Genomic DNA, 18610 nt, shown 5'->3' with positions numbered 1-18610 from the left:
GTACCGCAGATACAGAGATTTAGTCATTCCTCAGGATTGTCATTAGTCCATGCAAGGCCCCTCTTTTATTTTAGTCCACTTTTTTCCTCTTCATACCCATTTCTTCGTCCCCACTGGTGATGCCCACTTCAACATGTTTGCTGTATGTCTTTGGTTATCTATTTATCGACTGTTGCTTTGTGTCTGTGAGTGTTTAACATATACACGTAAATGGTGCTGTGCTGTGGTTCCTTGTTTCTGATCGCTGACTGCTGTTCTCTGCAGGCAGTTACCATCGCTTGCTTACTCATTTCCCTAGTGGTAGATGGCTGCTTTGCTTCTGATTCAGACCTATAGAGAATATTGCAATGAGTATCCTAGTTACGTGTCTTTCACTGAACCTGTACATAATTTTTTTGTGTGTGTGGTTTATTCTTAGAACTGAAATTTCTGGCCTCAGGGAAAATGCATACTCAGTTTAACCAAATATTGCCAAATTGCTTTTCAGAAAAGTTGCCTCATTTTACATTTTCACCAGCAATACATGAGGGTGTTCCTTTCCCTGTATCCCTACCAACTTTTGGTATTATGTGTCTTTCTAAATTTTGCTGGCTAGTGGACATAAAGTAATTTCTCATTGTTGTTTTAATTTGTTTTTTTGTGATTATTAGTGAAGTTAGGCATCTTCATAAATTTCCTTACCATTTGGGTTTTCTATTCTGTGAACCGACTGTTGATACCTTTGCCCATTTGTTTATTGGATTCCCTATTTTTAAAATTAATTTGCTTATTCCTTTTATAATAATGATTATTAATGGATTTTGTTTGACTTTCTTACTGTAAATGCTACTATAGTTACTTTTATTTTCATGTTAAAAGGGAGAAAAGCTGTAGAAATGCAAAGTCATAATAAAGTTAATTTTTGTTTTTAGTCCAGATGTCAGAGCATTCCTTCGAATGGACAGTCCAAAACATCAGTCAGATCCATCTGAAGATGAGGATGAAAGAAGTACTCAGAAGGTAGTAAGAGGAATTGTATATTTTAACAGAAAAAAATACCATTCCCCAGAGATGAAATTATTGGCAACTTTAGGACCACATTTACTTAAAACAGAGTAATTTCATCCATTGTAGATTTTCTACTCTGTAGAGAACATAAAAACAAATGTGTATACCTCTTACTTATCACTATTTCTTATAAAATTGATAAAATGAGTACTTTTTATAATAAAAAGTAATACATGTTAATTAAAGAAAAATTTGAAAATAATTTAGAAGTATTACCCATATTATCAGCAACCAGACCTAGTAATTTTTAACGTTTTAGTGATTTTCTTTCTAATCGTCTCTAATTTGTGGAAATTTTAAAAATTACCTAACTTTAATTATACAATATATGAAGTTTTGTGTTCTGCTTTCTTTGCTTTACATCTTCCTTTTTGATCATCATATATCTTCATCATGATTATCACCATTGCCACTGTTGTTTTGAATTTTGGCCAGCAGGAAAGGCCTGGCCTTTTCAACCAGAATATTAAATACCTCTTCCTCTGCATTGTCAGGTTTTGAGATGTAGAGCAATCAATATACATGTGCTGGTTGGTATCAACTAACTTTTATTGCTGTAGCTATATGTACATTATCAATACGTTTTCCGAAAAGAATAAAGAATAGGATATTCTTGTTTTTTTAATTAATTGTGATAAATATCATAAGCTTGTGCCTTCTTATGAAGATATTTTCAACATTTACTTTAGAAAGTTATGTTAGAAAGGTAAATTACAATAACTTAACTCAGGATTATTATGTAGCAGTTAAAAGTATAATTACAAGTGTTATATAAATATGATAATACCTTTATAATTTAAAATTGATTAATACTATTGTTAAATATATACATGAAAATCAGAGATGTACGTTTTTGTCTTTATAATGTCTTTTAATTTTGTCATGGTTCTGCTTTTGTGATTTAAAAGGTAATGTCATGAGTTGAAACATTACTGTCCCACAGCTAAAAATCTTCATTTGAAAAATAATGTGACTACTGGAAGGTAGTAATTTTCTTTCTCTGATGCTCTAAGAGGATTCTCAGTTAAGAGAACAGATTTATCTCTTACGTCTGTGACATGGTTGCTCTTAGGACAATGTAAAAGGATATTTTAATCTTATATCTGTGCAGTCGGTCAAAAGAGAAGCCACAAGCTGGGAAAACATGTAACAAAGTATAAGAAGGAATAATGTCTATGTAAAAAAAGCTCATACATATGGATTTTTGAAAAGAATGATATTTAGGACCCTAGTAGATGAAAGGAAAAGGGACATGAAGAAATACTGTTAGTAAACAGATATATGGGAAAATGTTCAACCTTGATACCAGTAGCAAATGAAAGTTTTAAATGAGAGGTTTTTTAATCTACCAAATTAACAAAAATGTAAAGTAAATAAAATACGCCAGGACTAATAAGGGTAAGGTAAATGGGCATCCTTGGGTGTTGCTGGTGTTAAAATTTATGCAACTCTTTTGGAAAGCAATTTGGCAATATGTATCAAACATGAAAGTAATTCATGTCACTTAGGAGTTGATGCAAATGAAATAACCCTTCACAGAAAAGAACAAAGATGTTCATTTTAGTATGATTTAAAATGAAAAGTTACAATCAGTTTGAATAGTCATCAATCAAATAGTGGTTGTCCCTATATATTGTACATTTAAAAAATATTTCTAAAGATGATAATATTTAAAGTTTTGACATACCATTAAATGAAATCAGGGTTGAAAACTTTTCATGCAAACTTACACAGTGTGATCACAGTTTTTCGAAGTTATGCAAAGACCATATGAAAGTACTATAAATATTTGTAAATCATCTGTTGGTAAGGTTATGGATTTTTAAAAACATCTTAATACTATTCAAAAAATATTTTAAAGAGTAAAATTTATGTAACCGTGATTTTCCATGTTTCTTTTGTTAATCACGTAGAGAGTATGTAGGTTTAGATCATGTAAAGAATGTCTTGCCTTGCTGTAGGAGAATGGTTTTTGAAGAAAGAACCAGACTAAGAGAAATTCCTGGGTTCTGGCTCCTGTTCTCCCACTGTTGACTTTCGATCTAAATTTTGTTTCTCGTTTCATCCATAAAATCTGGAACTTAGACTAGGATCTTTTCCTGTTTTAAAATACTGATTAAAAAAAACCTTTTCAAAAAAAAAGAAAGAGCCATACTTCATCTTACAGTTATAACTATTTATTTATTTTTATTATTTTTTTAAATTAAAATTTCTAGGAAATGCATCAGTTTTATTTTTATTTATTTTTTCTTCCAGTTTTAATGAGGTATAATTGACATACATCACTGGCATAAGTTTAGGGTGTACAGCATTATGATCTGACTTACATACATCATGCAATAATCACCACAGTAAGTTTAGTGAATATCTATTGATATCATCTCATATAGATACAGAATTAAAGAAATAGAAAAAAATGTTTTTCCTGTGATGAGAACTCTTAGGATTTATTCTCTTAACAACTTTCATATATAACATACACAGTGTTAATTATATCTATCATGTTGTACATTACATCCCTAGTACTTATTTTCTTATAACTGGAAGTTTGTACCGTTTGACTGCTTTCATCCAATTCCTTCACTCCCCCCACCCCAGTTGTAACTATTTATTAAGGACTTCTAAGTGGATAATCAAATGAATTTAATAGCTGGAAAATATCTTGGAAGGCATCTGGACCTTATTTATAGAGAAAAAAAGAGAGGCCAAGAGAAGTCAAGAAACTTATTCTCTTGATTAGTGTTCATTCTGTTAAGAAATATACCTCAACTTCAGTTTAGTGATTAGATGTAATCTTTAAAAATAATAGGTAGAGTAAAAAGTTATCTACTTATATACCCCAGAAATTTTCATTATTATTTCAGAAATGTGCTTCATTAGAAAAACCGTTGGCAAGTAATAAAATCTTATTACATATTAATGTAATTCAGGGGACAGGTTATCCTTGTTATTGTTTAATCCACACTTACTTACTTCACTTTCTTCATCTTATAGAAAAGTTCATTGAATGGAAAAATGATACAGTTCTCTGCACATTCATTAAAAGAATAAGTGTATTGAAATTACAACTTAGTTTGATTACATTATCAGATTGTATAGAATACTATAATATTTAAACATAATCATGATATATATAAGTCAAATCATTATGCTATACATCTTAAACTTCCACAGTTCTGTATGTCAGTTATATAATATCTCAGAAAAACCGGGGAGCAGGGGGAGATTACTTCATGTTAAAATTATGCTACAACAGGACAAATCTCACCTAATGAACGGGAGTGTTTATATATATTTTTTTGTCTTGAGCTAGACTGTTACGGTTCCTTTTATTTCTGTCTTCTGTGGATTAAAATTTTATTAAATGAAGATTTTTCATGTAAAGCTGTCAGTAAGAAATACATTTGATTTGTCACTAAAAAATTGGTGCCAACGTTGTTACTTCATAAGAAATATACTTTAGATCTTTTGCCCTTTATTTTAAAAAATAACTTGTATTCTGGAGATTGTCTATAAGTTACAAATGAATTTAAGTGGGAATATATATGACATATGTCTCTAATAAGAAATTGCTTAGATAAAATTTGTTAATTCTGATGAACTTAAAGAGATGTTTTTAAAAGCTTACTTCATATCTATAGCTTATATGAAGTATAATTATATAGAGCTCTAGTAAAAGTGTACATATTTGAGACATCTCTGATTTAATTCTCTGAATGTATAAAGAATTTCATAGTGAATTTATGTGCAGAAGAATTCACTTACATTTGGCTTTTGTGAGAAGTGCTCACTGTAGAAGGATCATTAGATTAATCTTTTGGGATTTTGAGTTAAATTTCTAGTTGATTATTAGTGAGCTAGAATTTTAATTAGTTAAATTGCTTTATGGTATACTAGGTGAGTAAAGATTTGCTTCTACGTTAATAACAGGGATTAAATTTACTTCGTTAACTGTTGTAAAGAGAAAAGCCTATCTAAAAATTTGATACTATCACAATGGTGGAATTAGGAAGAAAAGCACTCCTGGTTTTATGTATTTGCTTTAGAAATAAGTTTACTTCCTCTCAAATTAAAACTTTAATCCAGCATTTGCAGTCTTAATCATCATCATACTTTCACTTCCTATCTTTAATAATAGCTTTATTAAAAATATTTGAAAATTTAAAAACAAAAGCTATTTTTAACCAATTTTTTTTAATGTAAAAAATGATTCCTCTTCAGTTGTGGTTTCAATGCCCAGCTCTTCCAAAGAGCTTTCCCCAGTTTACTTCATTCATTTGCCAACTTTGACCTTGATTTCTGCCTTACCTTTTTCCTTACAGCTGCTCTTGAAATTTATCATTAAAATGATTATGTTTATATTGATTGTGTATCTTTCCAAAAGTCTGTACATTTATTAAGCATTAGGGCTTTAGGCTTCTTTAACATGGCAAATATCTGTGGTACGGTTATGTGTATTTTATTTCAAAAATATCCATTAACCGATAACTTCTGACACTCCAGTAAGAATGTTAAATTCTTTTTTTTTTTTTTTTTTCCATCCCAACAGCTACACTCTACCTCACAGAACATTAACCTGGGACCATCTGGAAATCCTCAGTAGGTTTAATTTGTTTCAAACAATCTCACTGGATTTGAGGAAGATTTTTTGCAAATGTGCAGATGTACATAATTATACCAGTTTAACTGGAAGCCTGTGAAATAGAACTATAGTTACAGTGAATATAGTACTGTCGTATGCTTGCCTAATTTACTGCTCTAGCTTCCTCTTGTTTTAGTAGAGCTCTGAAGAGTTTTTAATCCACAGATTGTTGATTGGGTTGGGCTATTTTGCCACTGTTACTTTCCTGGCGTGTGTGTGTGTAAGATCAGTAGACCGTATTTCCCAGGGGACCATAAGTCCTGGGAGGTACCTGGGAAGTACTCTGGCAAAAGCATCCGTGGAGGCCAAATTGATATTCTCTTGGTGCTCAGTGTCACAACTGCAACCCTAGTTGTTAGCCAGCTTGTTCCAGAGGAGTCTTGATGGAAATTAGCATGTGAAAGGCTATTAAATTTTCTTTATTCAGTTTCTCCCATAGTCCCATATTTACTTGAGCAGAGGGGAAACATTTTGAGGAACACCAGGAGTGACACATGTAGACTTCATCTTAAGTGTCAACTCCAGCAATTCACTGGAATACAAAGAAGGAGTCCAAGGCTACTTCTTGGCTCAGTTTGAGGAGTGCCCTGACAGATGAGTGATAACTGCTGTGGGTTGGAAGAGGAGTGTAGTGTGGCTATCCTTACTTGTAATTATCCTTACAGACTTATTGGATTAAATCTAAAGTATTCTATCTTTTATCACAGGACACTGTGCTTCCCCTTACCCTTTTGGTCCACTTAGAAAATGAGTATAGACAGGAGAAATGGTAAAGGAGACTAAAGAAAGAATAATTAGTAAGGTAGGAAAACCAGGAATGTGGTGTCACAAAAGCAGGTGAAGAAAGGGAGTAAATAACTCTGTTGATGTTGCTGATGGGGCAGGTAAGATGAAGATTGAGAATGGACCACTGATAAGTCATTGGTGACCTCTGTGAGCAGTTTCAGTGGTGCGGTGGGTAGAAGACTGACAGGAAGGGGTTCAGGAGGGGACAGGAGGTATCGACAGTGAGTTTAGACAACTTACTTGATGGGTTTGCTGCAAAGGACAGCAAAGAAACGGGATGGTAACTGAAAGAGGAAATTTGGTTTTGAGCATCTTTTCTATCATCATTGCATTGAGCTTGTCAGGCAGCACAAAATGGAAGTTTGCTTTCAATTAGGGTTCATCACCAACAGTTAACAGTGGGGCCTTGGGTATGGCCTCGGTTGGCGTGTTTACTCTTTGAGGGATTTGCATGTTTTTTCACTATATTACGTTCGTTCAAAAAATTATTTCAGTATTTCAGCATATCATTAAAGAACAAAATAACTAGTCCAAAGAGCAGGTTCTTGAAGAAGAGAAACATCTAAGCTTAGTTAAGTATTTATCTCCCTAATCTTGACCTGTTATTATTTAACCCAGGCCTGGTGTTACTCTTATGTTTGAATTGACTATTTCTTTCAATAATGAATTGAAGGACATTTAAAATCTAAATGGAGTCATTTCACTCTCCCTAGTACAACTTAGGAATTCATACCACGTTAAAGAAAACAGCTCTTCTGGCTGCTTAAGTTCATCTTTCTGCAACCACGTGCTTTTGCCTATATACAGCCAATGCTGTTTTTACCTGAGGTGAAAATAAATAACCTTCTGCCTTCTGGACTCCTGGCTTTTCTACATTACCATCTAAGAGAATAAGTAGAGAGTTCTTTTATCTTTAACATACAAGTGATATGTATGTAAAACACTGTGATGACTTTTTTCTCCATCAGAAAATTTTCTTAGTGACTTTACTAGGCATTCCAGCTAGTAACTTCCTTTTCAGAATAATTACCAGACTATTTAGTCCTTACAATGTATCACTAATTTATATAGTTACTCAGTTTCCTCATTAAGAGCATTGGTGAGGTTTATGGTTAATAAAAGTGGTTTGCTACACTGAGTTCAAAACGATAGAGAGATGATAGATAGATAGATAGATAGATAGAAAGAAAGAAAGATATTTTTCTCTCAAAGAGACTATTATTGAAGTCCTTCTTAAGCCAAACTTAACAAGGCTTAAATAAAATTATAAAATGTCTTATCAGAAAGTAGATATTATTACTGTTCATTATTACCTATTTTATATTAAAGATGAGATACTACCACTGTGAAAGCTGGAGTTATCATGCTGAAGTGTACCCAAGATTTACCTATTAAAGAGTGAGGTGCTAAAAAATGTTGAAAAGTTAACATCTTTCCATTTCTAGGAGGCTAATTCTTGTCATTGTTCATTTATTTCAGTGCTAAACCAACAGACTTTGATTTCTTAAAAGTTATTGGAAAAGGCAGCTTTGGCAAGGTAAGAGTGTTTTTATTTTTTCATTCAGTAAGTAAGTACTTAAAGAATGTATGCCTTATATATGCAAGACCACAGGGCTTGTTGGTATGCAGGCTATGGAATTAAGATGCTTTCTCTACCTTCAAGTACTGACAGAATAATTCAGGATACTAAGCATCTACTCAAATTCTAACCCAAAATTTATTTGTTGAACAAGTATTTTGTTGAGCTCCTATGTGGCAAGCACTGTTCTGGGGCCTAGTTAGATAGTACTGAACAAAAATAACAAGGTTAATACCTTTGTGATGCTTACAACCTAGTGGGGGAAATAGTCAATTAAAAGTATGCAGTCAAGTAAATAATTACATGTAGCAATGGAGCTATGAAGGAAATGAAGACTAGAGTCAAGAGACAGAGGAAAATAGTCAGTGGGAGGAAAATCCCTATTTAGATGAATTGGTCAAGGGTGGCTTCTTTGAAGAGGTGTTATTTAAGTTGAGGCCGGAAAGACAACAGTGAGCAGCTGTGTAAATAGCAGTTGGAGAAGGAAAGGGAGGTTTGAGGACCCTGTCTCTCTTCATGCAGTGAATGTCAGATGAAGCACGTAGCTTGACATCGTGGCCATACCAAGCAAGAAGAACCCCTAAGGGCAGAAGCATCATAGATGGAGCTGTCAGAATCATCACATATATTTAAGTTCTTTTTTGCATTATACTTCAATCTGTAGTAAAAATAAATATGTACGTGTTTAATTATAGTGTGCTGTATTCATAGCTTTCGGTATCTAGATGTAGTTTTTTTTTCTGAGTTCCCTAGAGACCAGAAACCGTGACCATAAAATTACACCCATGTGTGTTCATTAATTCAGCAAATATATATTTGCCACCTGCTACATGCTGGGCATTGTGCTAACATAAGCAATAGAAAGTTCGAAATAGATCTTGCTCTCAGATTGCTCACAGTCTGTTGGAATGTTAGAGATAGTCTGTTGTTAAAAACAAAAAGCATTAATGTTTTGGAAACTTCATGTTTAGATCTAGAGTCTATTAGTAATTGGTTCTTGCTTATAATATGAGGTGTAGGGTCGCAGTTCATTTTTTTCCCTATGGATGTTCAACTGATCCCACGCAGTTTATTGAAAAGGCTGTTCTTTCCCTACTGCTCTGCATGGTAGACTTCATCATATATCCAGTGTCTATATGCGTGGATCTGTTTCTAGATTTTGTTTTATATTTCTGTTTCTAGATTTTATATTTTGTTTCATTAATCTATTTGTGTATCCTTGCACGAGTACCACATTGTCTTGAAAATGTAGCTTGATATCCAACAGAACGAGTCTTCCCCTCCTTGTTCCTCTTCAAGAGACTGTTCTTAGCTCTTTGCATATCAATATTAAATTTTAGAATTATCATGTCAAGTTCCATAAGATTCTGTTGGATTTTGATTGGGATCGCATTGAATCTGTAGATCAATTTGGGGAGAATTGTCATCTTAACAATATCAAGTCTTCCAGTCCGTCACCATGGCATATCCCTTTGTTAATTTAATTCATCTTTAACTTTTCTCAGTAATGTTTTATACCGTTCTGTGTAGAATTTTGACACATCTTTAATTCGATTTGTTCCTGTATGTTCCATTTTTTATGCTGTGAAAACTGGTGTTAAATATTGAAGCTGAATATATGCATTACCTGTGACACGTTCTCCTCCAAGCTATGTAGCCACCAGTAATTTATGCACATATGCGCTAGGAAAGGCGTGTGCCAGAATGTTCATAAGCATCATTGTTCATAATCTAAATGTCAGTGAGAGAGTGGATAAATTGTGTGTGGTATGTCTGTGGAATGCAGTACTCTGCACAGTAATGAAAATATGAAGACTGCTGCATGCCACAACGTGAACGCACATTACATAATTTAGAGTGAAAGAAGTCAGGCAGAGACCACTTTGTCTATGTGACTCTAATTACATAAAATTCAAAAACAGGCAAAACCTAACCTGTGTTATTGCAAATGGAAATAGTGGTTACCTTTGAGGAAGAACAGGGATGGATAGTTTCTGGAATAGGGCAAATGGGAGGCTTCAGGCTACTGACAGTGCTTGTTTGTTTTTTTAACCTGGAAGTGGTTATGTAATGTGTCCATTTTGTAATTTATCAAGCTGTAATGTTTATGAGTTTTTCTATATACGTGTTATGTTTAATAAAAATTTTAAATCTTGCAAAATGGTTGGAAACCAACAAAGTACAATAAAACAAAGAAAAGCAGAATACAGAAAAGAAGGAAAAGCAAGCAGAAATACAGATTCACAATGTATTTGAAAAATAGAAAAATATACATGATAAATAAAGTAAAATAAATAATGGAAATCTCATATTTATTCTAAGCTTTTCTGCAAAGGGTGGTCTTGGTTCCACTTTCCATTTGCCCATCTGTTTCTTAACCACCTGTCTATTTTCCAAATCTACCAATCTGCTGAAAAAATGTCTACCCTTCAATGTACCTCCTAATGGCCACATTCTTTGAATTATTTTCTTAGAATATACTTGAAGATGAACCAATCAAAGTAGAGAAGTGAAGTTCAGGGGGGTGGGGAGCTGTTGAGAAAAGAAAAAATGTAGGAAGGAAGGAACATTCAACAGAGTCAAATATTGTAAAGAACAAAAGCCTGAGAAATGAGAAAGATGCCAACAATTGAACTCAGGACATTTTCACCCTGAAGATGTTTTGACTCCTTTTTTATGAATAACAAACATTTTAATTGATAGACTTTATTTTTCAGAACCATTTTAGATTTACAAAAAAAAAAAAAAAAAAATCGAGTAAAGAGAAAGTTCAGAGAATTTCCATACCATCAGTTTGCTCTATTTAGTAACATCTTACGTTAGTATGGTACATTTGTTCCAATCAGTGAGCCAATATTGATCCATTATGAACTAAAGCCCATCATTTATGCAGATTTCCTTGGTTTTTACCTAATGTCTTTTTTTTTGTCCCATTCAGGACACCACATTACATTTAGTTGTCATGTCTCCTTAGGCTCCTCTTGGCTATGACAGTTTCTCAGACTTTCCTTGTTTCTGAGGGCCTTGATGGTTTTGAGAAGCACTGGTTAGGTATATTGTGTCCCTCTTTTGGAATTTGCCTGGTGTTTTTCTCATGATTAGAGTGTGGTTACAGGTTTTATCGAGGAAGACCACAGATGTACTCAAAAGTAATGCCCAGCTTTGTCACTAGTGGCAGATCATCTCAAAAAGTTTTAGAATATATCATCTAATAGTTACACAATTTGTAGGGTGTCTTGAATCCCTTAAAATTTGTTTGTGAAACTTTGAGTATGTCTGCCTTTTTTTCTGGGGCAAGATCTTCTAAGTTTCTTCAAATCCATGAAGTGTCTGCATGCACCCCAGCCCATTATAGAATGTCAGCTATACATGGTGCTTCTTGTTCTGAGTGCTTCTAAATTTGAAACCTGGAAGAGAAACCCAAATGTTAAAACAAAAATGCATTTTGATCACCTAGAAACCATTTTCCTCTCCTTTTTTTATGTAGACATGAAATTTATAGCCTCAGTATTTTCTAAAGACACTCTTCAGGACTCAGGGCTGCCACGTGCGCACGCGCGTGCACACACACACACACACACACACACACACACACACAGAGTTCTCAAGCAGTATAGATTTTGACACTTAAATTTAGTAAAAACCTCAAACATTAGCACATTAAGTGACAAAGAAATGATGCCTGGCCATTTAAATCATCAACATTTTTTGGTTTTATTAAAATATCTAAGGAAAGGAAAAGTGGAATTGAAGAAATAAATTAAGTAATTTTCAATTTTCAAAGTAAAAACACCACATTATCTAGGTCCTTTGTGGACTTTATTTTTATAAAATTTAAGTATTGACTTACTGATAAGTGAACTGTTGCTATCAAAACATTGAAATTTCTAATAGTAGGTACAATCTTTAACTATAACAGGTTCTTCTTGTAAAACGGAAACTGGATGGAAAATTTTATGCTGTCAAAGTGTTACAGAAAAAGATAGTTCTCAACAGAAAAGAGGTAAAATAAAATAGCTTTGTTTCTCCTAAACCCATTTTCTCAGTTAACAGAATTGTTTTCTGGTGTATAATACAAGCTGATTTTTTACTTTTTTTTTTTTTTTAACAGCAAAAACACATTATGGCTGAACGTAATGTGCTCTTGAAAAATGTGAAACATCCATTTTTGGTTGGATTACATTATTCTTTCCAAACAACTGAAAAGCTTTATTTTGTTCTGGATTTTATTAATGGAGGGGAGGTGAGTTTTATAATTAGTTTTCTAGTATTGATAATGTTTAGAAAAACAGTAGAGTTCAAGCTTCTCTTATCAGTTTTGGAAGCAAAGCCCAGCATAAACAGCTATTTGTTGAGTAGCAGCAGTATTTAAAGCACTGGCTAATCAGCACAATGCAGGATGTGGAGAAGTGAGACATAAAGCTCTTTTCCTAAGCAGCTTATGGTGTAGGTGGGAAGGTTCATAAAAGAACCTTGATACGAAGCTACAGACTTCATGGGTAGTTTTGTCACTGAGCTATATAGCAAGAATATATACTGAAACATTAGAATGAAACTTGATTTGTAATTTTTGGTAATTATCATTTCAATAATTGCATATAAATATTACTCTAGCCTGTCATTTTCCAAAATGTGCAAACTATTAATTAGATGAGATGATCCTATAATAAAGGGTTCTGTGGTGAAGCCAGTTTGGAAAATGTTTCCTGTTATATCCCCTTGGTGATTAACAGTGTGCTTCGTGGTATTTACAGTGTTTCAGCATATTAAAGACTTTGAGAAATTATGCCTGAAAGCCTGGATTTATTTAAAAAAAATTTTTTTTTACCACACAGTCCCATTTTTTGTTTGAACCAAGTCTATTAATAATATTCCCCAAAACTCTGAATCAGAGGGATATTGAAATACATTTTGGGAAATGCTGCTGTTAAGATAATAATTCCAGTAGTAGTTAACATGTATTGAGCATCCTTATGTGCCCAGCACTCTGGCTCTTTATATATATTATTTTATCTTCACAACAATTGTGTTGCATAAGACAAAGAAACTGAGGTACAGAGAAGCTAAGTAACTTGATCAAGCCATGTGGGTTAGTAAGTATAGAGCCAGGAATTGAGCTCAGTCTGATTCCAGGATCGATGCAGCTGACCACCCCCTGTTCCTCTGCTTCTTAATCCTCATACTTTTCTAATTTGTTTGATCTCTGACCTGTAAATGTCTCTAAAAATTATTTTAACTGGTAAATGTTATCATATCTTTACAAAAGGATCTTCCATCCCTTAATCCCAGAGCAAAGAGAGAAGAGAAGTGTATTTCAACCTTACTATAGTACACTTATCTGTAGAATAAAGGAACTACACAGAAGACCAATTTCTATTCTGCAAACTTGAAAGATCAGACATACCTAGATCATTTTGGGGACGGTCATAAAAAGAATCATTATTCAGCCTCTTACATATATGACAAATATGCCTTAAGACTCCTCAGAAGCGGGATTATGAATCCCCCATGCAACCTGATTCAGGAATGTGGACGACCCCACATTGTTCCCACCTTGAAGGTATTGTTTTATTTGTATGTGGTGAGTGCTAACATATAACGAGAATTTATTGAGGGCCTGGCACTTTGTAATTATTTTACATGTGTTATATCAGTTTATCATCACAACTCTTTGAGATAAACACTCTTATACTCATTTTATAGGTAAGAAAATTAAGGCTCAGAGAGGTTAAGTAACTTTCTCAGTGTCACCATGCTGTAGTACTTGTCAGGCCCCGGATTTAACCTGGACATCCCAACTGCAAAGCCCATTCTTAAGTACCACCTATGTCTTTGAAATGTCGTGCAGAAATCTAACTGCAGGTGGGATACTGGCTGCACGTTTCCTGCTTGTCTGTAGTTTGTCAATGCTGTTTTAGGACTTTGCTTCTGAGCCCTTATTACACAGTGACTGCTCATAAACTGGATGGCAAAGGTGGAAAGAAGTAGGCTTGTCTTCTAAAAGATAGAGTTGACTAAGATAATGGGGGAAAAAAAGAGAATGTTAAGGTGCAGGGGTTGAATGGGGCAACAGGTAGAAGAGGAATAAAGATGAGAAAGGACAGAGGCAAGAGGAGTGTGATTTCATTATGTGTTTCCTATTATTACTGTTATTTTCCCCCCAATGTTCATATTTGCATTTTAACCTTGACATGTGATATTTATTTTTGTATACTACTTCAGATCTGTTTTGGAGTCAGGTAGAGTATAAACAAGTAAGTTTTATGATACTGGGCATATAAACAAGCCTTTCTGATTCTCAGCTTCCTCATCAATTCTTACTTCAAAATAGGTGGGTGGATTGAATAACACAAGCATATAGTCTTTAGCATAGTACCTTTGATTTAGTAAGCAGTGGTTGTTAGCTGTTATTAGTGAATGATCAGATTTTCATTTGGGGTAATTTTCATCAGTAGTAGTGTATTAGCAGATGTGATCAGAAGATCAATAAATAAAGTATTACAATAGAGTAAGCTGCAGCTAATAAAAGCAGTGGTAATGGTTAAAAGGTGGGAGTATTCCATAAATAAGAGATAAAAACAGAAGAATTTATTCATTGTTTGGGTATAGGGACTAAGGGTAAAGGAGCAGTAGAGGTGAATCCCAGGTCAGCCCCATTTATCTACTCTGTCAGGATCTATTGTAACTGATCTTCACCATCACCTTTCAGAAGAGGCTAAGAAAAAATTGGGGACAATCTTTGAAAATCAAAGAAGTTAAATGAATTACACACAAAAAGAGGAGAACTAGGATTTGAACCCAAGGCTGATCAGCTAGCTTTTCAGTTTGAAAATCTATTTCCATTTTACCTTGCTGCCTCCCATGGCTTAGAGGGCTGGGTAGAAAGTGATATCATTAAATGAGACAATACAGCAGTGGCAGTAAGTCTGTAAGAGAAGACCAGGGGCTCTGGGTTAGACAAATTGAATTTGTTGGCTTGTTAAATATTCAAGAAAGAGCAGCAGGCAGCAGATTTTTGCAGTAGAAGCTCCAAGCAGAGGGCTGTCCACACGAGAGACATAAACATAGAGGTGGTGGTTAAAATCATTGGAATGGGTTAAGTTGCCTGGGAGGGTATCCAGAGAAAGAATAACAGTGGAGAAACCTAGGACAGAAAACTTGTCAATCCCTGCAGCATAAGGGCCCAGAAAGGAGCAGAGATCGAACTGTCCAAGGTAGAAGAAAGCCCCCAACGAGAGATTGTTGTTTTGAAGCCCAAAGACTTAGAGTAAGGACCTAGAGCAAACTTTGCCTAGGCAGGTAACCTGATGACTAGAGGACAGGTTGTGAGACATACATTAAGAATTAGGAAGTGTAAGAAATGAACTGGAGAGTCCAGCTGCCAGTGAGCTCCAGCCAGTTGCTACCATATTGAATTTAGGCTTAATGGTGCAGAGCTCCCCCCACCTCTCTTTTTTACCCCAGAAGAAGCCAAAACTATAAATCTTAACCAAAAAAAAAATTTCCCATTTTTTAAATGTTACCAATTATTTTAGATTTTTCTGAAAACATTCTTTGGTTCAAACAAATTATATCTGTGGGTTAGATTTGATCTTCCAGCCACTAGTTTTCGATCTCTAAATAGCGTTTGGTTTTTTCAAATGAAAGAACAGTCAAAAACGGTCCAGTAAGATAATTACATGGCAGTATCAAAATCGTTGGTCTCCATTAATAATCTTTTCCGGGGAGGTTGCCTGGAGTGGTGTGAGGATACTGCCACACTGACGGTTGAGGGGTAAATGGGAGATGAGCGAGCAGTAAGCACGGATAGGGAAAGATTTATGGTTGAAGAGAGCCATGATTGCTGGGTGGAGGGGAGACATAGGCAAGGGGGAGTCACGGTTCTGTGCTTTGGTGAATTTTTATTTCACGTTCAAAGTAACAAAAATAAATCCTGTTTTTGTATTAGAATATATTTGTTTCACTTTATGTGTGAATGATCTTAATATTCTTTTTTTTTTTTTCAATTTTACAGCTGTTTTTTCACTTACAAAGAGAACGGTCCTTTCCTGAACACAGAGCTAGGTTTTATGCTGCTGAAATTGCCAGTGCATTGGGTTATTTGCACTCCATCAAAATAGTGTACAGGTAAATTTTTAAAATTTTACTTCTAAAATGTCTTTTAATTATTTTATTTCAGTTCATATTCAGTTTTCCTTTTCTTTCCTTTTAATTCGATAGAGACTTGAAACCAGAAAATATTCTTTTGGATTCAGTAGTAAGTATTGTCTTTTAAAAATCTACTAGTTCATGATTTTTTTTTTCCAACATCTTTATTGGAGTATAATTGCTCTACAGTGGTGCGTTAGCTTCTGCTGTATAACAAAATGAATCAGCTATACATATCCCCATATCCCAATATCCCCTCCCTCTTGCGTCTCCCTCCCACCCTCCCTATCCCACCCCTCTAGGTGGTCACAAAGCACCAAGCTGATCTCCCTGTGCTATGCAGCTGCTTCCCACCAGCCATCCATTCTACATTTGGTAGTGTGTATATGTCCATGCCACTCTCTCACTTCGTCCCAGCTTACCCTTCCCCCTCCCCGTGTCCTCAAGTCCGGTCTCTACATCTGCGTCTTTATTCCTGTCCTGCCCCTAGGTTCTTCAGAACCTTTTTTTTTTTTTTTTTTTTTTTTTTTTTAGATTCCATATGTATGTGTTAGCATATGGTATTTGTTTTCCTCTTTTGGACTTACTTCACTCTCCATGACAGACTCTAGGTCCAACCACCTCACTACAAATAACTGAATTTCATTTCTTTTTATGGCTGAGTAATATTCCATTGTATATATGTGCCACGTCTTCTTTATCCATTCATCTGTCAGTGGACACTCAGGTTGCTTCCATGTCCTGGCTATTGTAAATAGTGCTGCAGTGAACATTGTGGTACATGACTCTTTTTGAATTATGGTTTTCTCAGGGTATATGCCCAGTAGTGGGATTGCTGGGTCATATGGTAGTTCTATTTTTAGTTTTTTAAGGAACCTCCATACTGTTCTCCATAGTGGCTGTATCAATTTACATTCCCACCAACAGTGCAAGAGGGTTCCCTTTTCTCCACACCCTCTCCAGCATTTATTGTTTGTAGACTTTTTGATGATGGCCATTCTGACAGGTGTGAGGTGATACCTCATTGTAGTTTTGATTTGCATTTCTCTAATGATTAGTGATGTTGAGTATCCTTTCATGTGTTTGTTGGCAATCTATATGTTCTTTGGAGAAATGTCTATTTAGGTCTTCTGCCCATTTTTGGATTGAGTTGTTTATTTTTTTGACATTGAGCTGCGTGAGGTGCTTGTATATTTTGGAGGTTAATCCTTTGTCAGTTGCTTCATTTGCAAATATTTTCTCCCATTCTGAGGGTTGTCTTTTCATCTTGTTTATGGTTTCCTTTGCTGTGCAAAAGCTTTTTTTTTTAAATTAATTAATTAATTAATGGCTGTGTTGGGTCTTCGTTTCTGTGCGAGGGCTTTCTCTAGTTGTGGCAAGCGGGGGCCACTCTTCATCACGGTGCTCGGGCCTCTCTCTATTGCGGCCTCTCTTCTTGTGGAGCACAGGCTCCAGATGCGCAGGCTCAGTAATTGTGGCTCACGGGCCCAGTTGCTCCGCGGCATGTGGGATCTTCCCAGACCAGGGCTTGAACCCGTGTCCCCTGCATTGGCAGGCAGATTCTCAACCACTGCGCCACCGGGGAAGCCCTGTGCAAAAGCTTTTAAGTTTCATTATGTTCCATTTACTAGTTCATGATTTTTGTTGTTGTTATGCTTAGTGGAAAAGAGTCCACCTCAGAGGTTCCACACTGCATGATTCCATTAGATAACATTCTCGAAATGTCAAAACTATAGAGATGGAGAACAGATTAGTGGTTGCAAGGGGACAGGGACTGAGGGAATAGGGGAGTTCAAAGATAAAGGGGTAGCATGAGAGAGTTCCTTTGTTCCTTTGGGATAATGGACGTTCTCTGTCTGATTGTGGTGGTAGTTACACGAATCTATACATCTCTATTGCATAGGGCTACACACACACACACACAAATGCGTGCATGTAAAATAGCAAAAACTGAATAAAGTTGGCAGTCTAGTTATCAGTATTATACCAATGTCAGTTTCCTGATTTTGACACTACTACAGTTATATAAGATGTCAGCATTGGGGGAAGCTGGGGGAAGGGGACATGGAACTCTACTGTTTTTGCAATTTCCTTTTAATCTATGATTATTTCAAAATCAAATAGTTTTAATAAGTGTCAATTATGTCCATGCATTCTTTTATCTTACTGCCCCTGTATTTGTCAGGGACATGTTGTCTTAACAGATTTTGGGCTTTGTAAAGAAGGAATTGCTATTTCTGACACCACAACAACATTTTGTGGGACACCAGAGGTAAGAAATATGTCTCATTCATGTACCCATGTATAAAATGCAAAAATGAATCACAAATTGTATATATAAAATTTGAAATCAGAAAAGTAGAGTAAAAATATTTTCAGCTTCCAGCCAGCTGGAAATATCTCATAAG

At 35.0% G+C, this 18610-nt stretch overlaps 1 protein-coding gene across 12 annotated transcripts in view; it reads left to right on the top strand.

Annotated features, from left to right (window-relative positions):
- SGK3 (serum/glucocorticoid regulated kinase family member 3) overlaps nucleotides 1–18610 on the top strand; it is a 151952-nt gene that overhangs the window by 121623 nt on the left and 11719 nt on the right. For 11 of the 12 annotated variants that reach the window (XM_059901457.1, XM_059901449.1, XM_059901455.1 and 8 more), the window contains 8 exons: nucleotides 912–999; nucleotides 5597–5646; nucleotides 7955–8012; nucleotides 11974–12057; nucleotides 12166–12297; nucleotides 16069–16181; nucleotides 16275–16311; nucleotides 18388–18474. In XM_059901457.1, the coding sequence (XP_059757440.1) occupies nucleotides 912–999; nucleotides 5597–5646; nucleotides 7955–8012; nucleotides 11974–12057; nucleotides 12166–12297; nucleotides 16069–16181; nucleotides 16275–16311; nucleotides 18388–18474 (649 nt within the window). The remainder of the gene's footprint in view (nucleotides 1–911; nucleotides 1000–5596; nucleotides 5647–7954; nucleotides 8013–11973; nucleotides 12058–12165; nucleotides 12298–16068; nucleotides 16182–16274; nucleotides 16312–18387; nucleotides 18475–18610) is intronic. The other variant, XM_059901453.1, reaches the window with a different exon arrangement.

This window comes from Balaenoptera ricei, chromosome 17 (genome assembly GCF_028023285.1).
Source record: "Balaenoptera ricei isolate mBalRic1 chromosome 17, mBalRic1.hap2, whole genome shotgun sequence".
Classification (NCBI taxonomy): domain Eukaryota; kingdom Metazoa; phylum Chordata; class Mammalia; order Artiodactyla; family Balaenopteridae; genus Balaenoptera; species Balaenoptera ricei.
The sequence above is the reverse complement of the archived record's forward strand: the minus strand, read 5'-3'. Positions and strand labels throughout refer to the sequence as shown.